This window comes from Fundulus heteroclitus, unplaced genomic scaffold (genome assembly GCF_011125445.2).
Source record: "Fundulus heteroclitus isolate FHET01 unplaced genomic scaffold, MU-UCD_Fhet_4.1 scaffold_155, whole genome shotgun sequence".
NCBI lineage: Eukaryota > Metazoa > Chordata > Actinopteri > Cyprinodontiformes > Fundulidae > Fundulus > Fundulus heteroclitus.
In genome coordinates this window covers 320,668-345,878 of record NW_023396567.1, presented here as the reverse complement: position 1 = coordinate 345,878, position 25,211 = coordinate 320,668, and the positions used below count along the sequence as shown (strand labels likewise).

The following is a 25,211-nucleotide window of genomic DNA, read 5'->3' as shown; positions in this document are numbered from 1 at the left end:
AATGTCACAGCTGAAATAGAGATTCATTGGACCAGGTGATGTTTTTCCAATCTTTTATTGTTCCAACTTTGGTGTGCCTGTGTGAATTGTAGCCTCGGTTTCCTCATCTTAGCTGATGGAAGTGGCACCTTGTGTTATCTACTGCTGCTGTGGTTACTCACCGGATATTTTCAGACCATTTTCTGCAAACCCCTTGAGAACGCTATGCCTGAAAATCCCTGTTGAGATTTTTCTTTTTTTTATTGTCAGACCAGCTTGGCAGCTTTTTGAGTTACATACCAATTTGGATTTCCATTACTGATTGCAGGTTCTGGCCTCAAACAAAGCATACATATAAGGAATATATATGCTGTGTGCCCCTTTCTCATGATACCCAGTGATTCTTGTTATAGTGCATGTCATTGTGAACCAGAGAATTTGAAAAAATAATATGTTTACATCAGAAAACCGAATGCAGGTTTTTTATGATTTATCCTTAAACAGGATGTTGTTCTAAAACAACACAGAACTGGATCAGCAGACAAAAATCAACCTTTTACCATGGACACTTAGTCCCACTGAAGTGGCAAGAAAGAAACAATTTCTGGCTGTTAATGTTCAAAATGAAGTGAAAAGTACCATACAAGTATAATGGTGTACACGTTTCTGTTTAACTTGGTAATTTATGGACACATTATATAGTAAACTAAAATTTCTGAACTCATTTGGGTTACTGATGATATAAATATAAAAAAGAAACATAAATATAAAAAAGATGTACAACCATGGGACCCTAATGTATATTATGGTATGTTTAATAGCTTTAGAATGAAAATGGTTAAAGGACATTGTAAAATTTTAAATTGTGGGGTTACAAGGTGCTGTAATAACCCCACAATGAAAACTATTCAGGCATATTTTGCAATATTATAATCTACTCTGGATTTCTAGCAACACAAGGAACTTGAGGTCAGAGTGCAGATTTGGTTTTGATTATTTCTCGCCAAAACAATGTTTGGCAAACTTCCCGTTCTACAGTGCTGGAAACACCCATTGTGGAGAGAAAATTGTTTAAAAGCAAAATCCTCAAACATCTGACACTAACAGTAATTTGATTTGCACGATAAAATAGTGCCCCTCCAAAGGAAGATACAAATACAATACTACAAAAAAAATTAGAAATACATAAAAAAACACAGAAAACCAAAGTGATTGGTGTTTTTGTTTGTGCTTATGCTTCTCATCATAAAGTCTAAAGCTTCTGGTCTAAACAAGTTCCTTAAAATGCTTAACCTCTTACAACATAATGAAAAATCTATATGCCCTTATACAGATTCATTCAGTCTCCTTTTTTCCACACGATTTGTCACTTTCAGATAAGGCAAATTGAAATGTCAGACGAAGCTGCCTATATTTGAAAAGAAAATAAGAATAAAATGTCCCCTAAACAAATACCTGGTAACCAAATAACTGGTTGGTTAGCCACCAACTAATGCTACAAGGTGTTTGTAATAATTGACAAGTATTTTTACAAGAAACTTTTAGAAGTTTCTAGACACCACTGGCCCGTTTAAAGTCCCTCCCCACGTCAGTCAGAATCACAATCAGCTTTATTTGGGCCATGATGGTGTGCATAATCAAGGATTTTCACTTGGATTAAAGGCATCAGTTATAAATATGTAAACACTGTGTTCTTTGTAAAAAAAAAAAATAAATAAATAAATAAATAAATAAATAAATAAATATATATATATATATATGGAAAGAACAAAAACTGATTGTGGTAGTGCAAATATACTTTTTTAGTTTCAGGGCAGAGTAGCTGACTACTCAGGAAGTTAGGTGTTTGTGTTGCTCATAACGACAGCCTGGGGAAAGAAACCATCTCTATGGCTAATAGTTTTTGTGAATAGTACTTTTAGCTGACCTTTTCCTGACCCTAGACCTGTACAGGTCCTGAATGGAGGGACAGTCAGCCACGGTTAACCTCTTTGCAGAGCTAGTTGTTTGTTGCAGTTTGCAGAAGATGGTTTTCAGCTCCCGCGGAAGGTTGTACTCCTTGAGTTGCTACAGGAAGTACAGTCTCTGCTGGCCTTTCTTCCAAACAAGGTATGAATGTGAGGACAAGCACAGGTCCTGAGAAAAGTTTATTTCCTAGGAACCACAGGTCATCCATAGTGGAAACACTGTTGTTGAAGATGGTGAAGGGAGGCAGTGTGAGGAAATCTCTCTGGAGGTCCAGCATCATCTCCACAGTCTTAAATGTGGGTTAAGCACCAGGCGGTTCTGACCGCACCAGTGGGTCAGCCAATTCACTTCTAGTACATATGCTGACTCACCACTGTCCTGGATCAGACTGATGACAGCAGTTTTATTTGCTGACAGGTCAGCTGAGGGACAGTAATCGGGGTGGGTCGAGAACACACCCCGGGGGGCTGCCGCTACTGACGGTTCTTCAGCAGAAGCAGATTCTCCCCAGCATCACCTGCTCAGTCAGGTAGCTGGTGATCCATGAATAGGTGGACGGCAGCATTGTAAGCGGTCAGATTAAAGTCCAGAATTTGATTAGCTCGTTCCAAAACAGGGCAATTACAATTTATAAACCCTTTTTGTATTTTGTTATCATAGTCTGCTTTTTTAAAATGTGTTTGATGATCTGGAACATTCAAGTAAGAGAAAAAGACAAAAAAAAAAAAAAAAAATTTGAAGAAATAAATCTGTATGGAGGAGCAGGTACTTTTTTTCCTCAAAATAACATTTTTCCCCTCCGTAATTCTCATTCCGCAAAAACATTTTAAAAACCTCCATCTTTATTCCAAAGTAAAAATTTCAGTCTGGACTTTTTAAGAATCCCCTCTCTGGAGCACAGTTCTTTGGATTCCACATGCATCCTGCTACCTGAGTGATGAAGGCGAGCCTTCACAGGTGAAATCCTCACTGTTCTCTCAGCGTTCACTCGCAGTAATTCCACAAAGAGCATCCCGCCAAGTAAAACGTCTCTCTTTTTTTTTCTCACCAGCATGCGGTTCAAACGATCGAGCTTTAACCCCCACTCGCCCGCCCGCCCTGTTCACTTACGCTCGCCCCAAAGTGCGTAAGTGAACTGCAACGACTACCGCTCCCCCTGTAACTCTGACACAAAGCATCTGTGTTCCTTTGAGTCTGACGGTTTGAAAATGTGGCCTGTTTAATGATGGAAGTAATGTCGGCTAATGTAGCATGGCTGGAGAGACAAATTGCAATCGGAGTGATAACAAGCTCTTATCGCACGTTTTGTTTCTGCCTTTTCACACTCTCAAAATAAACACTAGATTTTGATTTCCCTTCCCTCTCCTCTCCTCTAAAGTCTGCGGTCCTGTTGTGAGCGTCAGACAGTCTGTTAGAGAGTAATTATCCGATTCTGAGCGGGACGTGACGGGCTCTGCCGGCTGAGAGCCCTTTTTCCTTCAAGCCACCTTAAAACCCCTTGCGCAGATGAGTCACACAATAAGATCAAGTCAGCCACTTCAAAGTTGAACTAAGAGTATAAATAAGCATCACATGAAATAGGTGGCACTCGTCGCCATGGCAACGTGACAGCTGTCACCAGGGGTTGTGTTGACGAAGGAGGAGGTGGGCATGCTGTTTTCGCACCACCTCACTCGCTCCCTCACCGCGTCGCCTTCCCACGACACCGGCGCCCCAAACATCACCCATAACTCCTCTCACCCACCAGTCAGCAGCACCCACTCACACTTCGCACCCACGACCAAGGACACACACACAGACACACACACAGACACACACACAAAATCATATTACTTGGAATCAATATCATCTGTTCGGTAAGTGACATTTGTCCACATCTTCAATTAATTTTCCCCTCAGTGTGCGTCACTCATTTGGTCCGACTGAGCTTGTTACAAGTGCACGTCTGTTGACACGATCCCGACAAGCCAAAGCCGTCGAGGATAAGTTATCGTCTGGTGAGATCTGGTATTCAATTTTGCTCTCTCTTTTTATAGAACAGACGCCACACTGCTGTTTGCTAATGTTTACTTTGCCCCTTGCGAAGTGGTGTATCTGTTTTCACCCTCCGCCGTCATGTGCCACCTCTAATAAACTGATAATCTGGAAGTTGACCAGAGGTGCCACGACGTCTTTCTGTTCTGACAGCAAAGGCTTTGCTGTAAATTAGGGAAGAGGAATAAAAGTAGCTTTGATCAGAGGGAGAAGGTGGGAAAAAGGTCTTTGACAAGAATGTTTACAGTCTAAGGTTGATGTGGGGAATTGTCTACAACCACCCAACTACACCGTATAAAAAAAAAGTCATTCCAACAGCTTTTCTTTTCAGGGTGCAATGATAATATAGGTACATGTCAAAAAATACAATATTGTGGAACAGTTCAACATGTTGGTCACTCATTTCAGAAAGTGAAACATATTAAATATATCCATTACACAGAGTGAAATACAAACTTTTTCTTCTTGCAATTTTGACAGTTATAGCCTAAAGATAATGAAGACCTGAGATCTGTGGTATCAAAAAAATCAGAACATCATACAAGATTAGTAAAAGAAAAAGGGGATATTTCGGACAGAAATGTAAGGCCTTTGAAATTATGTTGATTTCAATTCACTCAATAATTGGCTGGGCCTCATTTTTGCATTAATCACACCGAACCATGGAGGCAATCGCCTTGTTGTTCTGCAAAGCTGTTGAACAGGCCCAGTTTGCTTTGATCACAGCCTTCAGGTCATATACATTGTTGACTCGGGTTTCTCAGATGAGAAACCCGAGTCAACTGTCTGTAGATTATCTATGGTGTTCAGCTAAGGTAAATTTTCTGAACAATCACGCACACCAATACCAAGGTCATTTAAACAACTTTTGGTACCACTGAAATTGTGGCAAGTCCTGCTGGAAAGCGAAATCCAAATTTCTGTAAAGCTCATAAGCCGAAGGAAGCATAAGTGGTCGTATAGTTTCTAGTAGATGGTTGGGTTGATTGTGGACCAACACCAGCACATGACAGGAAGCCAAATCATTACTGATTGTGGACACTTCTCACTGGACTTCAAGCAACGTGGATTCTCTGCCTCTCCACTCTAAATGTAAGGCTACATTGACATTGATCTGAAAAGAGGTGTTTGATCCACTGAGTAACAGTCTAGTCTCTGGTTCAGGAGTTGCTTGACATGAGAAATGCAACATTTGTAGCTCATCCATCTTTCGTCTTCCACTTATACAAGATCGAGTCGCGGGGGCAACAGGTCCAGAAGAGAAACCCAGACATCCCTATGGACATCCTCCAACTCATTCTGGGGGATCCCAAGGCGTTTGCAGGCCAGATGGGATACACAAGGTCTTGTTTTACTGTTCATTTACGAGTGTTTCAGGGCCAGCCCGGGTTCCTATGGCCCAACTGAACAGCAGGGCCAAACCCCACTGCCTCAACAGGAGTTTTTAGTGAACACCCCACTTTTCAGTGATTGGCTGCAGGGTGAGGAGAAATTAAAAGGTTTTCTCTGAGGAATTCCAGAAGAACTGAAGACCAACAACATTGATATTATGGACCACTATAAACAGTGTGGGTCAAACCGAAATATCATTGTATTATTTCCAAACCATAAAACATCTTTACTTCAGCTTTCTATACACAGACGAGCTGTAATCAGATCTGTGGCTTTATCAAGGCTCTTTACAGTGAAAGCTGTAAAATTTAACTCTGAGGTCGCCATATGGAGTTCGGACAGCAGGGAAACCCTGGAAGGTCCCTCGGCTGAGAGGTCCACCGTCTTCAAGCTAAACGGCTCCGCCTTTCCGCTTCTTTCTCTTTAACGCACAGTTTCAGAAAGCAGAGAGCGTCTGTCTTATTTTATTATTAGATGTATGATCCACATATTTATCCAGGTAGATTACTTAACAATATCCAAGACAATCTTGCATACACTGTTATAGAAACATTATTTGAAAAATTTTTTTCTTTCATTCATATTTCATTTACAATTATGTTTTTTTTATTGTTTACTATTTCTCTCAATTTTTTTAAAATGTCAGTGTTCCAAACATGTCGTGGGGGACAAGGACTAAAACAACGGACCAGGTGCGTTTCCCTCTTCCAGGCCTTACTATGCCGGTCGAATCACTAAACCGGGCGAAGATAATCCGAGTGGGGAGGAACGAGTCGACCAGTGGAACCCAGGGGGCATCCTGATCAGATGGACGAACCATCTCAATTGGCTCCTTTTGATGCAGAGAAGCAGCTGCTCTACTTTGAGCTCTCCCTGGATAACAGAGCTCTTCACCCAGGATGTTGTTCTTTCAATCAATTTTGTTTGACAATCCTCACAAGGCTGTGGCTGCTGGTAACCCTCTGTCTACCACACCTTTTCCTTCCATTCAACTTTCTACTAATAAACTTGGATAGACCACTCTGAAAAAAACATTTTTCTTTAGCAATAACCTTTTAAAGGCTTACCCTCCTAGTGGTGGGTGTCAATAACTGTTTTCTTGACATTTGTAAAATCAGCAGTCTTCCCCATAATTGTGCAACTTTCTGACCAAGAGACCCTGTGCAGTCTTGGGAAACCTTTGAGATAATTAGCTGATCAGGGTCACCCCTCATTCACAGAGTCTCCATCATACCATGTACTGCCACAATTAAAAGCCATTCTAGTCAATGCAATATGTCCCACAGGCTACGTGACATCACTGAGAACTCTCATCCGTTGCTTTACACTTCCAGACACTTCCAGACACAAGTGTAAAGCGGATAATTTTCTCAGACAGTAAATTATTTTTTTTTTTATTATCTGTCAGCCATGTCATCAAAACACAAGAAATAAAGACTTGAAATATTTCACTATATATAATGCATCTATATGACATTCACTTTCTGAAATGTGTGAAAAAATATGTAAGTTGGCCACAATGTTGTCATTGTTTTAGATGTGCCTGGTATGTAATGTTTTTTTTTTTCCTATTTTGTTATTTACCTGGAGACTGCTTTGGTTGGCTTTTTTGTAAAGCACTTTAAAACTGAATTAATTATGATGATGTAAGTATTGCTCGGTAAATGCATACATCCATAAACACAAACTTATATTTGTTGGTTATTTAGCGAGGCTATCTGCTTGGGCTGCCTAACAGACATGCTGCCTCCAGCTTTAAAAACAGCCTTATTTTAATAAAACTAATGACTTCTCTACGCTAAGCTTTCACACTATAATGCTTACTGTTTTGTGACTGAAAATATTTCCAAATAGCAAGATTTGTTATTACTGTAAATAAAATAAGGATGCAATAGTCTTCTTTAAGCAAGCTGAGCAGCAGTGCACAGCAGCAGGAGGTGGAACCGTTGTGTTCTTCAATGTTCTGTACAATTGAAGAATATTGATCCGTTAGCCCAACCCTCCAGTAAGAAACATGTTTTGTCAAACATCTGCTGTTTTAACCCGCATTCTACTGCAGGTGATAGAATGTAACAAATGCAAAAATTGTCACTTTAAATTTTGAATAGCTTTTAAGAAAATTTTGACAAATCATTTACATAAACAAATGATATATTGTATGTAATTTCTGTAGATTAAAAGAAATCTTGTTAATCAAACAGTGACTTCTGCTTTATTCTAGTCTGTAAATAAACTTCTAAAGGGATTAAGATTTTATCATTGGTATTTTTATCCTGTGTATTTCAGCTTAATTTGCTTAAATATGCGGAATCACCTTTTGGCAGTAGCCTGATCTACCACTTTGGTATTTTCCATGATATTTATGAACTACTGAAAGTTTCTGAATTTATAAGTCGTATAGACAAATGTAGCACCTAAATTATCACAGAATGGTGTGGTTTCTTTATTGTCCATTTGCATGAAAGCAAAAAAAAAAATCATATTGTAGTGGATTTAGGCCACACATACAGACACATAGGTCATGGAAAACAATAATTTTGTTTTAAAATAAGCACAAGGTAAACTGTAAGAAAAGCTATAAACTCAAGAGAGTTAGAAAACAGGTCCTGCAAAAGAGGAAGCTTAAGTACACAGGGATCTGATTGCTAACTGAGGACAGGTGTACTGATTGCAAATGTGAAACAGACGTTGCAAGCTGGAAACCTATGAGAATTAAGGGATGACAAAAAAAAAGACAACACACAAAATAATGTATAAACTTGATCAGAAACAGCTAAGAAAAAAATGACAAACCATTGCTGCAGTATGTAAAAGAAATCAGCAATGTTTGCTTTGTTGTACCACATTTAATCTAATTAGGCTACAAATCCTTAGATAAACTCCACAAATAGTCCACAAATTGCAATTTTAAGGAAAACTGAACCTTAATCCTATGCACAAAGGAGGTTAAAATATAGACTAGTATTTCTTTTCGCAATCTGGTTTAGAGACAACACTAAACACATGCCTATGTAAATAATGCATGGCTCGTCTTCTAATTTCTTTTGTACTAAAATCTCATTTGGAAGCTGTAGAGCGGTCTGGGGGCAGCAGATTCCCAGGTCCACTCATGTGTGTAATGATTACAATGAAGTATTTGTACAATGTGAATCTACCCCTCCTCCCCTTTGTCCCTCTCGCAGTCCACAGTGCCCCGGCCCCTTCCACCCCCATCATGATATCAATTTATATTATGGCAGAAGACAGACGCACCAATGAACTGTAACAAGTGGCATCTCTGGAGAGAGCCAGTGCCACGAGACTGCCTTAATTAGGCCTGAAAAATGGCAGGTTATTTCATCGCAGCACTGCCTGTTAATCTGAGCTACAGAGCCGCAGAGTCAACTCTGGCCCCAACTAGCAAATGTTATTTCATTTTTGCCGCAGCTCTAAATAACCCAATGGGCGTGACAGTCCGTGGGCAACATGCAACATTTATTTATTTGTTTATTCTTCTACAGATCTTTAGAGGTTGGCGAGTACATTTAGCACAGCCAACGTGTTTATGGCTACGTCTACACACGCAGTACACAACAGGAGCATTTCCATTAGTCAGGAATCACGCAGGTGGCGGGGACGCATATCAGACAGGTAATGAGTCCACCCAGCCTTGTTTGGTAACAGGCAGCAGACACCAATAGTTGTAATTCATACTGTGTTTTCACATTCAAATGTCAACCCCCTCTCTTTCCCTTTGCTCTGTATGTGTTTTTTTGGGGGTGTAAATTTCATCATGAAATTTCCATCTTCCCTGCCTTCATTATGCAGTCTGAAGGTGGGATCCCACAGGTGCACTGTGGTGTTGCCCACCAGAAAACTGTGTTTGCATGGGATTGAGTAGAAATTGAAATAAGTGAGGAATAAAAAACAAAAACAAGATCTTCTAGTCAGTGACTGTGACTCACCTGACAACAAAAGGAGGGAACAGGTAAAAAAATAAATAAAAAGCATGCTTTACAGCTTTCACTAAAACACACGGCACCGCTAGCCACGCTTGATGACATCCCAGTAAAGATCTGTGCAAAGCGGTTAAAAATTCAACACATAACTTCACACTGAAAAATATTGGAAAAATAACCTTTTATCTCACAAACCTGTACTCAGTGGAACCTTTGGAAGAGAAACAAGCCCATAGCATCACAGATTCTCGACTGTACCTGACAATGGGCATAAAGTGATTTTTCACATATCCAAAATTTTAGTCTAATCTTACCAAAGCAAACACGTACAGTTAACGCGGTTGTTGGTCGTCCTGGTCAGCCGTTTAAGAGAAGAAGAGGAAGGCCTCAGTAAAGCGAAATAAGACCAGAGTGGATTTGGGAGATTCTTTTCACGCAAGGAAATACGGTTTTGCACATTTGTAGTTATTCAAAAAGGGACTTGGGGAAACTTCTGGAAAAATCGACAACTCTACCTTTGAAGTCCCTATACTGTTAAGCAAACTCCACACATTTGTGATGGTCAGACAGAAAATAATTCCCCCCCCCTAAACAAACAGCTGGCATATAGGTAGTGTCTGGCAGGTTTTATGGGAACATGGTGATGCATAATTTTTTATACTTCCCTTTCCACCCTTCTCTTTATGCATTGTGGCAGAATAAAGTCCTCACACAGGCTAGGGGTCATTGCTAATGGAATTGAGTCTCTCTGTCACATCGTATGTATTCCTGAGAAAAACTAAATCATGCATGACTAATTTAAAGTTTCTAGAAACTTTATAGAGGTATAAATTGATATAAATTGATAAAAAGCTTCAGCTACTTATTACCCACCTGAATCCCCTTTTCCCTGCAAAATAGCCTTAATTTTTTGAAATGTAGAATCAACAAAGTATTGGTACATTTCCCAGAGATGTATGTCCATTTTGACATGCCGTACAGTCACTGCAGATTTCTTTGTCTCTGTATCTATTATGCAAATGTTTTGTTTCACCACATCTCAAAGATTGAAGTCTGGTGATTGTGGAGGCCGCTGGAGTACAGTGAACTCATTGTCTTGTCTCTGTAGCCATTTGCAGGCTCCAATTTGACATGATTTAAGCTTTTCTACACAACGCATTATTCTGACAGAAGCAGCCATCAGAAAATGGGTACAGACAACAGAGTTGTCATTACAGGGATAAGCATGGTCAGCAACAATCCTCAGGAAGGAAGTGGAGTTTAAACAATACTCTACTGGTTCCAAGGGGGGCAAAATGTGCCAAGAAAACCTGCTACACCATCATACCACCACAAGCAGCCTGAACCATTGACACAGGGTAACATGGATCAATGCTTTCATGTTTGGTATGCCAAGTTCTGATCCTACCATTTGAATGTTGCAGCTAAAAATCGAGACACATCAGACTTGGCAGCATTTTTCCAATCTGTTATTGCCAACTCTTAGTAAGCCTGTGTAAATTATAACAAGAGTGTTATCTTGTGCTCCTGTAGCCCATCTACTTCAAGATTTGACAAGTTGTGCATTCAGACATGGTACTCTTCTTGCCTTGGTTGCAACTGGTTATTTGGGGTACTGTTAAATCTTTATCATCTGACGCCAGTCCTATTCTTCTGACCCCTAGTAACAAGTTATATTCCCCCACACAACTGCCCCTCCTTGTTTTTGCTCTTTTTTATTTATCTGTGAGGACCATTCATTATTTTTTTTTTCAGATTGAAAGTACATTTTGAAAATGACTTCCTTTAAGCAGGTTATTAAACATAATTTTCATTAAGCCAACATTTCTGTATTTAAAATGTATTTTTTTTACTAGTCTGAATATTCCAGTTTTAAATGTCATGTTTTCATGTGCTGTACGCTGAAATGCATCACGACAGAAATAAAGGCTTGAAAACATCAGTTTGTGCATAATTAATGTATTTTATTGTGTTAAACTTAATGGATTGAGGTATTGAAATAAATCAGATTTTTAAACTTTTTTTTATTTTTTATTCAATATATAGCTACAGCAATTATTGTGACTGCCAACTGTAGAACCTGAATTTCTTAAAAACATATTATATTGCTCTCTCCCTTTCCTCTCCTCTTTTTTTCACCTTTTCTCCCTTTTAGCATTTTGTCTCATCTGCCTCTCTTCTTTTTTTCGCCTTCTACCTGTCCATTGAACATGAACTAGTCCAGGCATAAAATCTAATAAAGCTTTTTGCATATATAAATCAAGCAAGAGTAATGTGGCATAAAGAAGTAAGGCCCCTTTTATGAAAGTTAAATCTGTTGGGCTCTTTTTGGCATTAAGACACCAATTCTTAATGCTACACTGCCAGACAGGACACACACACACACACACAAAAAGAATTTTGTAGAAAAAAATAAATAAAGTTATTTCTTTAAAGTTATATGCTGCAAGTCCTGGAGTTAAATCTTTATTTTCTTTCCCCATACATGTCTTTACAATAGCCCAATGTGTAAAATGAGTTTTTCTCTATTTACCGCAGTTGCCTCTATAGGCCCCATTAGTCAGTTCATGAGAAAGTGATTCAGGACAAATTCTCTGGGTGTGTGCATGGGTGTGACGTGCTGCACGCTCTGGTTCGCTGCATGTTCACCTGTCTACTCTGCTGAGTCTCCTCCGTAATCAGTCCATTAGCCAGAGAACATGGGCTAACTTCAATATTTATAGCTTTCTTACCTCAGAAGACATTACACCTTTAAACAAAAACCTTTACAGTCGCAGTGGTAGGTGTTTTTACTTTCCTACCATACACGTGGACAACACTGGTGTCATTTCAACTTGTCACCAGAGGGGGCAGATGACTGCAAAAATCCTGGAACTTGTGCTATGCTCCTTTAAAGCAGCACAGTATAACGTTTAGCCACTAGGGACACTAAAGCTTTAACTTCCAGGTTTAGCGCCCATGAAGGCCACTAGCAACACTTCACTGTCTCAAAGTTAAAACAGTCTCCCTCCGTGTTTTGGGATCTGATAGCAGACCACTTTGGATCAGCAGACTGAGAAGTCATGGATTTACTTGTGAAGACAAGGCCACATTCACCCCTCTACATTAAATCCTACTTCAGAGAACCAAATCTGATCAGGTAAGTGTCATATGTGTTTTGTTTTGTTATAACCTAGAATGGGCTCTAGGGCAGTCTAGGTCCCATGACCCATTCAGCAACAGATCCAATCCTCTCAAGTTACACAACACAAGTTTTTGAGAATGGCAGTCTGGATGGAGCATCAATATATGGCAAGTGCTGTATATTGACTTGAAAAGTCATTTAATATATCTCAGATTAAGCTATTTCTTCAGTCACAACTTACATGGTGTTGCTTTAACATTTGATTATTTCCCCCATTATATAATTGTTCTAAATTTAAATGTCAGATTTTTCTAAATTGTTCCCTTTGAAATAATGCAACTAAGAAATGACTATTTGATTTAATTTATTTAATTGTATTTTATGACACCACACATTTACAGTATTATGATGGTGACAATTTAATTCAGAAAGGTCAATTTTTTTGCTTAGATCTACTTAGAGAGAAAAACATAATTTTATTTCAGAAAAAAAGAAAAAGAATCATCTATCTTAAATGTGTAAAGGTGTATATATATGTATATGTAATGTCTTCTGACTATGATCTCTAGAAGCAACCCCAGATCACTCCAGATCATAAAACTGCCCCAGAGGCTTCCATATTTTAGTAGCCACTGTTCACGTATATACAGTCATATTCAGTGAATTGAGACTTTTTTCAATGTATGTTTTTAAATGTATGTTTAATACTTAATGGTTGTTATTTTGTAATAGGTACTTTTAAGCAAATGAGCTTCAATGGAACGCATATTCTAATTTACTGAATATGACCGGATCAGTTCATCCCCTGCCCCTCTTAACCTAAGCAGCCATCACTCTGGAACAGAACAAATCTGCACTCATCAGACCACATGACCTTTTTCCACTGCTCCAAAGTTCAATATTTACGCTCCAAAGCCACTTCCAAGCCCTCCTTTCTTCTACTACCCCACTGATAAATGGTTTTGTTCAGGCTGTACGGCTGTTTAGTCCCATTACAATGAGCTCCCTATGAAATGATTTTGTTACTAGAGACTACTATTTGCACAGTTAACCATTATTGTTCTACTGTTGTTTTTATTTTAAGAACGATTCCCTATATTTAAGTAATATTAATATAGTAATATAGTTCACATATAATTTTTCAGTCTCATTTCCATGTCAAAGTTATTTCAGGGTGTGCATCAGACCTGATTTCAGCAGTTGGAAGATTGTCCTGAGTTGTTTATATGCTTTTTACAAATCAATATTCTGATCATATTGAAATGGATTAATAAATAATGTGCCACTTATATAGTTCTTAAAATAGTTATTGACAACTAACGCATGTCTTTGAGCTTGGTCATAATTGTTTAGGGAAATAAAATGTTCCTGAGTTTAAACACATTCAGGATTGCAGTATATTTATGGTAGCAGTTTATTTATGAATACTCTACTTGTTTTCTAATTTAAATTGTGGTCATGCATTTAATTATTTTTCTTGGGCCAATTAGGTATATGTTTTGTGTACATGGGCACAAATAACAAAAAAGTCACAAAGTTTACTCTACTTGTTTTCTAATTTAAATTGTGGTCATGCATTTAATTATTTTTCTTGGGCAAATTAGGTATATGTTTTGTGTACATGGGCACAAATAACAAAAAAGTCACAAAGTTTGGACTTGAAAGTGTGTTGTATATTGTAGAGAATGAGATATTATTACAGATGAAACAGGTATTGCATCGGTAGTTGAATCTTTGGAACGTCTCTCAAGTCTAAATTCAAAGTTGGGATACCTGAGGGTTTCACCAGCCCAAACATCAAGTCATATATATATATATATATATATATATATATATATATATATATATATATATATATATATATATATATATATATTGCTACAGTTCCTACAAATCTTACAACTGCAACTCAATTAAGGTCACAGTGATATTTTTTCAGATTCAATTTCCAAGTTCCCCGTTGCGTAAAATGCACCATATATAGGTAATGGCAAACCTACATTACTGGTTTGCTGCATATATTGTTTTTTCTCTCGCAGTTTGATGCAGCTACAGTAGAACAGCAGAAGCAAACCAATGCAAATTTAAAAAAATGGTCCTTCCCTCCTGAAAAGTAGTCAATACATTACGTATTCAGAAAAAGGAGGATAAATAATAATTTTGCCTGTTAGCTTAGCTGTTAGCTTTGGTGTTAGCCATTCAGTGTAGCTCCGCTGCTCTGACTGTATACTTTGATGTGGCTGAGAGTCTCAAGAAGCACATGCGTTTATGAGTTATACCAAAACAAAAAAGGATGACTCCCAGCTATTTAGGGAGTTTGTTTTTTATACCGCTACAGTGGAGAAAGAAAGGTGGGCTGAACCAAAGTTTTATTAGGGGAACACAATTTTCAACAGCAATAAAGCAAATACTGTAGCTCCCTCTACACTTAACTGAATCACTCAATGGAGACAAGTTCAAGCAGAATGTAAACATTGCAGATACCAAATAAAAATCAGCTGATGTCCATTTACCCAACTGCAGCATTCATTCTGCCCAAACTCCATACATGTAATAAAAGTTGGAGAAATTTCTGTTGGTGTGAAGCGTTTTTCTAACAGCTGCACATGCGTCTTTTCAGGTACAAACAAAACAAAACAAAAGTTAAAACAACTTCCCAGTGATTTAAACATGTTTTATTCTCAAATATGGGTACAGTCTCATTCAGGAATTAATAAACATTAACACTGACTGTTTTCAAGTATTGTATAATCTTCATATCCAGGCACTGCCTATACCTGCTCACACTACTTTATTCATTAGAAAGAATACAACCAAATTTCCAGTCATTTCTATACTTTTCACTTTTTTAACTTTTGGAAACTAATAAAAGCTAATTAATGTTAGAAATTGAAAAAATAAATAAAAACTACTGCTGGCCAAAGCCCCTCCATTAAATTAAAACATTAGCATAGTGGAGGGTTGCAGACAGGAACGTCAGGATCAGATGGAACACTCCAAGCCACCCGTGTGGCCACGCCCATTCCCTAATCTTGAATATATTTGCCCTGGATTCCTTGACTACTACAATGTGTGAAACATTTCTTGCAAAAAAAAAAAAAAGACATATCTGTAAACCTATATAAGTTCCAAGCCTTTAAATTATATGTTATGTTTTGATTGTGCAAAATAAATATTCAAATATTCAGTTAGACACTATTTTATATGTTGGACGTGTTTTTCTTAAAGCATATTTTATCTCCAGGCTATAGCAGCTCGTTTTATTGCATACTTTTAAGCCTATACTGACAGAATTTGAATGCATCAAGTCAATTCACTGGATGGACAAACATCGAAGCTGAAGCTTCTCACTTTACAACAGAGGAGCCGCTGGCTACACCAGGGGGGGTGGACTTCGCAGCTCAGCTATCATAGAGGTTAGGTAAGCAATCTGTCGGCTTGAGCTGAGTAATTACAGATCTGCTATACCTTTTTCCTCTTGATGATGCTGTCATCTACAATGGCTGTTCCTATGACCTGGAGGCTGATATGATTGTTGAGGTACTTTAAGTTTATCTGCTGCAATTCATCAGATTACTGTGAAATAAGCTCACCCAACATCCACTATATTTAAATAGTTAGATATTGATGGGTTGTAGGCACACACTGAGGCCAGTCACTTCAATTTGAAGTAAACCTTAATTCAGTTATACCATAAAATACAAAGATCTTAAAGTTTATTTTTTTTACATTTTGCTCGTCTCCAGCAGTAATTTGACAAGATGCGGAGTACACCCTTGACAAGTCACAGAGACACAGGACAAACAACAGTCCACACATACAGTCGTACCTTCATTTTTGTTCTGTTTTGACTGTGGTGGGACGCCGGATTATCCAGAAAGAAGACATGCATGAACACGGAGAACATGTACACTCCATGTACAAGAATCCCACGCCGTGATTTGAATCCAGGACCTTTTTGCATCCAGGCAGCAGCACTAACAACTATGCTATTGTTCCGGAAAAATAGTTGTAATGGATTTATTTAAGGGTATCCGAGTAAAGGCGGCTAAATATATTTGCACACCAAGCTTTCTAGAATTATATTTTTAACAAACATTTTTCTTTCACTTCATAATTGTATGCACGTATCACATAAAAGCCCAATAATATGAAAATGCATTAAAGTCTGTGGCTGTAATGTGACAAAATGTGATATAGCTCTAGGTAGGTAAATATTTTAGCAAGGCAATGTACCTCCAATGTATGCTTAATTCTTCATGTTAAGTCTCTTTTGTGCTGAGATTTTCATTAAAGCACGTAATATAAGCACAAAATGCCTGAGCACTCAGAGCCTGCAAGGTTTCCTGACCTCTTTATAGCAAAGCAACATATACGGTCAAACATTGTGCACACGGAACAAAAAAATAAAACACATCCAGCGTGAAATATTGTCTTTCTCCTTCCGAATAAACAAATGTACTTCTTTTTTTTTGCACAGCCACCATGAGCTCAGTGATAAAGAACTGTAAAATATGAATGCAAATAACACATTTAAAATGGCCTAATGGCCATTTCTAATGAAAATGCATCATTCTGATCAATTGTACGTATTCAGGCATACGCCTTCTTTAGCCTTTGCCTCTGATTGTATTTTCCAAATGCCAAGAGCTGAAAAATGACCACCACAAACACACAAGTCATTCAGCAACAATGGGGCCAAATGTTCTGGGGAAAATTCAAATGCATGGACACAGTTTATTTCCCCCCCTTTTTTTATTTTTCAGTAGCCAAAATTGCACTGGATACCATTGCACTATAATTAGATAAACTTTCTGCTCCTGTTCCCGACAGGCTTATTATCAAGCTATTACAGAACACCACTTCAACCCTCCATAAAATATGACATTCAACTGTGCAAAAAGACCACAGGCAGAGTCTAGAACAGTGACGAGAAAGTGAATAAGAGAAAGTTATCTAATGAACACCAACTCTACAATTCCTGCTATTAAATCTTGAGGTTGTGTCTCCTACTAATGATGCTGTCCACCTGGCGTAACCTTGAGCTGCAAAGCAGATACAGTTTGTGCACAACGTAGTTGTTTAGAGGGAGGGGAAAGTTTTAATGGCTATGAGGCTCAGCGGGCTGTCTTTGCGTGTCAAACTTCAAGGGAATTTAGATAGAGAGAGAAAGAGAGAGAGAGAGAAGAAGAAGAAAGGATGCCAGTCCGACAACAGAGATGTCTCTGGGTCTTACCTGCCCAGGCATGGAGTTTTCACAAAGAAGCGTTTCGTAGTCTATTGCAAAGACCGGGGCGTTATCATTTACGTCCAGCACTGTGATGAGAGCGATGCCTTTCCCAATCTGGTTTGGGTCCACTGAGGGGAAAAAAGATAGAAAAAGGAAAGAGTCCAGTTTGACATAATTCAGCAAAACTCTTCTGCTTTTCTAATTCTGCTTTAACTGGGCCTTCACCTTTCTGGATGTTTTATTGAGCATTTGTAGAGGAATTATACAATATTTCATATTTAGTCATAGAATATATATTAGCTCATTGTAATTGTAGTTTTCAAATGTTTGTTGCACAGAAAACTATACCTTTTTGCAATTTACTTTAACCACAGTAGCAGGCTAATATTACTGTCACATTCATGTTAGCATTTACCTCCCAAAAGTATTTTCATATGAGAAAAATGTTGGCTAAAAATAGCTTATTAGATCACAGCGAGGTGAGAAAGGCTATCAAAATTTGGAGGTTCTTTCAAAAGCAAAATCCTGGGAACTCCCATATGATTGGCTCAGGAACCAGGAAGTAAAAACTGGCTACACTCTGAACTGAAGTAGTTCCAGACCTCTAGGTTTGAAAGGAGAAAACTTGACTGAGAAAATGTTGCTGGAAAGGACCGATTGTGTGTAGGGAATGTTACGTCCATCCCAGGAGACGAATGAGAATGATTTAAGCTGATTTTACAGTAAATATCTTACTTATAGCCCCTTTAATACAAGTTAATCTTGTTAATTATAAAAAAAATGAAAGAAATCTGTAACCGTATTTGTGCTGGACTAATGTTCAGACTATTTCAAACGGCTGGCATTGTTGACCAGTCTGCTGTCGAACGGCTTGAGCGATTAGCCTCAATAAGGACTTGTTGTCGGAGAGAGCCACGTGCGTGAACCAATCTTCCACAGTGGGCTTCACGCTTCTGTCTGCCTGACACACAGTGATGGCTAAATGGTCTCTGAGTCCGAGACGATAATTTAGTCTGGCGTCGCCATGATGCCGGCCAGAGATGACGGTCTGACATTCGGGGGGCGAAGGATTTGATGGTGATAAAAAGGGCGCGCAGTGCCCCAGGCCGCAGAGTTGTTGTCATTGGCATGGACTGGACGGAATGGAGAGCAGATGAAATGTGACTGACTGCGGTGTAAATGCTCAACAAGCCTCAGCCGAAGCGGACTTGCTCATTTTTCTTTGGCTACGAAGAACACATTTACTATTAATAATGTCAGAAGACAGTGCAGGGCAGGGAATATCAGCAGGAGTCCTTCAAATCAAGATGTTTTTTTTTTTCTTTTCTGCTGAAAACAGTGCATGAGTATCACTGTATGTCAGAAGTCAGTGCCTCACGCATGAGGGACTGTTGTGACATTTCATATGGCTATTATTATATCCTGCCTTTTCTCTTGCGCTATATCAGGCAACACTCCTGAAATCAACCAAGAAGTACCTCTGTGCGCCATGAGACGTAAATAAAAACACAGCTTTGAAGCAGAGAAGCATTAAAGGTTTCGAAAAGAAAAGAAGAAAAAAAAAAAACGAGCAGCCTTTAAACAGCGTTCACTTTTAAGAAATGAAAGCAGAAGAAGTACAAGGCTGACAGGCGTCTAGTCTTCTTTTACTTCTACTGGTGTGACGCAGCTGTCTAAAGTGCTCGGTGGCTTGCGCGCTGATGATAGTTGGCCATTGTGTTAGCGTAATGTCAGTAAAATGATGGGACTGCAAAGCAAAGAAGAAGAAGAAAAAAAAAAGGTGTTCATGTCCTTGTAGCATTGACAGATGAACAAAAAAAAAAAAAAGGCATGCGGCACTTCTTCACATCACATTAACATTGTTCACCCGTGGGTGAGACGGTCCGCCCTTAGTCAGCATCTCGTCCCCATGGCTCAGGGAGACATGGAGGTCAGAGTGACCGTCCTGCATGTAAATTAACATTCCCTGACAGCCGTGCGTCAACCCCGAGACTACGTGCTGTAATTTCCCCTGTACCGCAGACTAATGGGCATTAGAAAGTCTGAGAGAAGCGACGATTTTTTTACTGACAGGCTAAATGACACTGTTCTAAACCCTTGGGGGCATTTTTGTGGAAAGAGACAAAAGGACAGAATCTTAAGTAAGTACATGGTGTAATAAATCGACAGCCATATTTGAAGAGAGGTGAAAAATCTGAAGGAAAAAAAAAAAAGACATAGCAGTATACTGGGCCATTTTTCTGTCAGCATTAAAGACACCCTAAAGTTGAAATTGATATGTTTTATAAAATAAAGAAAGACGGTCCATTGAAACAAAAGGGGATTCTATAACAACCTGTGTGCTTTCCTGACCTGTTTAGACACATGCATAGCAATTAGAACTTTTTTCAACACTAAAATAACTTCAAGAAATTTAAATAAACAATAAAAATGGAATATATTATAAGACATTTTAGAATGTACTATAAAATGTAATAAACTGGCTGTTATTGGTAGGAATCTGGACACCCTTACATTTATTCCCGCTTAAAACGGCTAAAATCGCACACAGGCAAATCTCACCCAGCGCAAATAATAGGAGCATGGCTGCTCAGCATTTTGTTTGTCCCGTTTAAACCTTAAACATTTAGCTGACTGTGATACTAATTGTTAAATGTTGCCGTCTTGTGATCTCCATGAAGCGGAACAACAGTGCTTTGGTTTGAATTGCTCTTTAATTTACCCCCAAATTCCCCCGTTTCACCTCTGTTCTGAGGCGCGTCTGAGAGCAACTCGTTTTGGCGCGTTTCAGCCAGGAGCAGGTGTCAGCACCTTGAGGCGGCTCTGGCACTTGAAGGCTGCTTGGAGCAGGCGCGGGCACAGACAGCCAGAGAGCAGTGGGCTCTAGGACCTCCAGAAGCAAATCTGGTTCGGCCTGTGAACGGGCCAGATGAGCTCAATCCCTCTCTGAATGCCCTCTCAAGTGCCAGGGACCAGGCTGGGGGCTGACCGTCGCGGAAGGAGTGTGAGGCCTCAGACTCCGACGTAAAGCTTCCCCTCATATGGCGCCCGGGACAGCCTTCTGCTCTGCGGGGGTGGAGAAGCGTTGTAACACCGGAGACCAGCTCTGGGGACAGGGATGGCCAGCCTCAAGCCCCAGATTGTGACAGTATTAACCCAGACAATCCGTCGCACCCTTCTCCAGAAAACTCAGAATACTCCAACATGGCTGAATGGAGTGGAGTGGAACGCTCTGTGACCTGGAAGGGGCCGAGGCGTGAAGTCGCCTCGTTTGCATTTCATGAGACCGCACAAAAAAAATGACTTGATCTGAGACGCACTTCAGAACCGGGGGGCAAAAGAGAGGCTGTGGAGCTACAACAATGAGAAATTCAGACCAAAGCATCACAGTTCCACTTTATGTAGACCTCAACTGAACGATTTAAACGAGAAAAGAAAGAAGCACGATATGTCACCTTTAATGATTTGACAATGATTTTAGCAGGCTCATTGATCTTGATAGACTTACAGTTCTCAATGGCTAAAATAGTGAGATTATGGATGGAGTTGGCTTCGCGGTCCAGAGGCTTGGCTGTACTGATGATCCCACTCGAAGCATCCACATTAAAAAAACGTTCCAAGTCCGTGTTCCTGTCAATGGAGTACCTGGACACAGAAACTCAGCTATATTACACGTGACATATTTAAAAATTGGATTACCTTGTATTGATTTGACATTATGGTATAGTAGGTTCTCTTCCCTGAAGGAAAACATTGTGATTATGTCCCTTTTCATCAGTTTGTCTGACATTAAAATAATAAGCCCCATACAAAACATCAGTGTATTGATTTTAAATGTCATGAAATATTTTTTTCCCCCAATTGTTCTCCAAATGTCTTAAATAATATCACAATCTTTACTTGGAGCTTAGGATGACACAAAAGTCTATTAAATTTTCTATAAGACTGATGACTGTCCTTCAACACACAACACTTATCAAGCTCTTTCAATACTCATAAGCTCATTTTTCAAGAGAAAATTGCAGCTTCAATTACCATATATCCTAAGGGTATTATTGCAATGTAATTTGACTCTTGTGGCTGCATTAGTTCCACGGTAATTTTAATTCCAACAGATGTAGAGAAATATATTGCTGATTCTGATAACAGTCATGGGGGCAAAAAAAGGCAATTTACAGCTACAATGGAGCAGTAATTAGATTTTCTGATTAAGATTACTAACAATCCTAACAGACCGAGCATGAATACCATACAATATTCATTCAATTAGAGCAGAATGGGTGGGAGAGCATCTCAAGAGTGGCGCTGCACAGATTGACAATGTGAATGCTTGTTTTGAGTCGTAAATGCCACTGCGCAAGTGTTGGGCCTTGACCCTCCTGCAGGAATGCCCTTCTCTTGTTCAAGATGGCATTTTATATTTGCAAATGCAGCACTCGTTGGCACGCCCACCATCTGCCGCTGTCTTTGTGACAGCCACATTGGAGACTTTCAAGGGTCTGTGGAGTCTGTGTTCGTAGATAACGTGAAGAAGCAATTTGTTTGCATATTTGGGATATTGTTTTTTTTTCTTTTTCATCTAGGCAAGACTCTGTAAACTAATTGCATAACTTAAAGTTGAAAGGAAGAAAAGTGTCTGAAGGTTTTGTTTCCAATCAGTTTTTTGGTTTATTATGTGGTGCAGCAGACAAGCATGGATTTTGTACCTGATAGTGCTTCCGGAGGTATCTGGGTCATGGGCAGAGACTCTACCAATCGGGGTGCCCACTCTGGCGTCCTCCGAAACATTCATTATGGAAAATGGCGAGGAAAAGATGGGTGGCTCGTTCACGTCTTCTACAGCCACCTTGACGGACGTTGTGTCACTAAATGGGCCCAGGCTCAAGAAATTGGAGTCAATGTTCCTGTTGGTGGCCTCAATTCTCAAAGCGAAGCCACTTCTGGTCTCAAAATCTAGAGGCTAAAAGAAAAAAAACAGGACAAGAAATAACAGAGGGCTGTCTAATGAAGGTTCCTATACAGCTTTTATTCCCTCAACTTCTCGTGATTCAGATTTTCAGAGTTCTCAGCATGTTGGATACAGTCAGTTTAACTATATGACAACTACTAAATATTGTTAAGGTTTTACATCTGCAAAAAAATCACTGACTTGATGAGGGATGGAATGTATGAATAGGAAAGTTTGGGAAACACATAGACCGGTAAGTGGATGGATGAAAAATAGATGAATTGCTGATTGGATCTGAACAACTTTTACATAATGGGATAGGCTTTAAGTCTGGATATTTAAATATTTTCCTATAGACCCAGTTTTCTTTGCCCATGCTTATCCAGACCTGAAAATTCAGACATTCCCAGATTCGGAAATGACCTAGTTACTTGTCAAACATGAAAGGTTCCTCATCAGGGGTGTTTTTGTTTTAGTACTGTCCTTTGTACAACCCGTGGAATATCAGCATTTTCTGTCAAGGATAAAATGAGCAGCTTTAGTGAACTGTATATAGCATTATATTCTTTTAGCCAATGTGGTAATATTGATCACAATCAAGGTTGTGGTCTCTAGGACTGTCAGACAAAGTGATTCGATGATGAATTGCAATGACTTTGTCCCAGGAATGAACTAACAGTGATTATAAAGAAAGGCTCACAGCTTGGATGAAAGCATACAAAGATGAACGCTTTCGAAACATTTTGTCTGGCTTATTAAACTCTCTGCCACATACAATGTACTGAGCACGCTGAATTGACAGTTTCATTGTCAGAGACTCACATCTGCCTTGTATTTGTCTGAATTTTGGTGGGAAACAAACAAAGGATCAAATTGGCCAGTCTGACAAGCGCTGCCTGTGGCCAACAATGGTTCTACCACTCTGACAAAGGAGAGGCAGCGATGAGCTGTCACATCCATGAGGCCCGAAGAGACCGTTTCAAGACTAAAACCCTGATCTCTGACCCATCACCCGGCTCTCAAGCACACAAAACAGAGGTATTTCCTGCACGATTCCTCTATGACTGAACAGATACGAATAAATGTTACTAGACTTCAAAGTCTCATTATTATTCTTATGTTTATTATTACTGATAAAGGGACATTTGAACCAACTGTTTGCCTGGAATTTTTTTAGGGGCATCAGAGTTGGTGGGGGGGGGATCATTCCGAATGCAGGGTACAACAACAAAACTAAAAATCATTTTGAAACACGTTTTTTATTTAATTCTACTTCATAATGCGCTACAAGGACGTGTTTGCAACGTTGAGAAATGTGGGTAAGTTCAAAGGGTGAGGCGCTGTTTGTGCAAGTAGCCCCCCCCCCCCATTAAATAATTAAAGGCATAATTCAATTGTTTTTTGAGTCGGGGTCTCTGGAGACGGTGTGAATGTGCAGTGTTTTCCCTGCTGTCTCTTTGAGCATGTTTAGTTTGTATAAACATCAATTGCACATCACTGTAAAAAAAAAAAAATTAAAACAGAGTTACAAATGTTGTTGTAAGGTGCTTTAAAAAAGATTATCTGAGTGTGCGGTTGCCTCTCTGTGAATGGTGAACCCAGAAAACAGATGAATACATATCGGTCACCTAAGTGGAGAGGTCAAAAGATGCTTGTCTTTTACCCTCTGCTCATCCCAACCAGCCACATCCTTTGTCTGTGGAGCCTTTTTAGTTTTGTTTGCAGGCAAGGGGACTAGCTTTTACTTAAATCCTGTTTTTTTTCTCCAGTTTATCTGAGTTTGTGGAGATAAGTTATTGTCATTTGGTTTAGCTATATTGGATAGGTCTGTTTGGGTAATATTCAAGATAGTGTTCTTTTGTTTGCTGTTACGGCATAAAGCTAAAATTCGGTCCAGCTTGTTCTCACCATTGTAATCAAAAGTGAATTAACATATTTTAAATGAAATCCCGGTAAAGTTGTAAAACTGCATGTTGATGGATCATCTTCACGTTGTGGTTTGACCACCACAGACCGGCCATAACAAAAGCTAATGCTAATCACACAGTATCACAGTTTACTCAGAAACAGGTTTAAAACAAACATTTTCAATTTACAAAGTAACAATTTTACTGCTAAAAACTGGTACATGTGTTTCCCTTAATCTACAGCCTCTTACTTCTTTTTAAGTTATATTGTACCTGCGTGACTGTGCACGCTTCTGTTTCAATGTTACTTTGCTGCTGTTACAACTGTAATTCCCCAACGAGGGACAATACAGGATAGTTTTATATTACTTGTTTATTTGTGTTACAATAATATAATGTATATTGTGTTTATTGTTATTCTAGACTCTAGCCAAAGCATATAAGTACATGTCTTTAACTTAAGATTTGATGGAATAGTCTTAAGCTCTGTCCATTAGGTTAACAATCTTAACAGTAATAGGCTAAGAAAGCTTGTTGCCTCTCTTTGTTTATTATAATAAGGCTGAACCAAGTGATTGTAAATAAATTTACTAGATAACATAGCCATTAGCCTAGGCAGTTAAGAACAGAGCACCAATTCCTTCAGCTAATTTCCTGTTTCAACCACATCCCTTTATTCATTCATGCCTGC

The 25,211-nt window shown here is 39.1% G+C and overlaps 1 protein-coding gene across 1 annotated transcript in view; it reads right to left on the bottom strand.

Annotated features, from left to right (window-relative positions):
* Positions 1-25,211, bottom strand: part of LOC105915574 (cadherin-7) — a 149,490-nt gene that overhangs the window by 32,955 nt on the left and 91,324 nt on the right. Inside the window, exons 6-8 of the mRNA XM_036129314.1 lie at positions 22,372-22,625; positions 21,174-21,310; positions 17,672-17,793 (exon numbers count right to left, since the gene is read on the bottom strand). Coding sequence (XP_035985207.1) covers positions 17,672-17,793; positions 21,174-21,310; positions 22,372-22,625 — 513 coding nt within the window. The remainder of the gene's footprint in view (positions 1-17,671; positions 17,794-21,173; positions 21,311-22,371; positions 22,626-25,211) is intronic.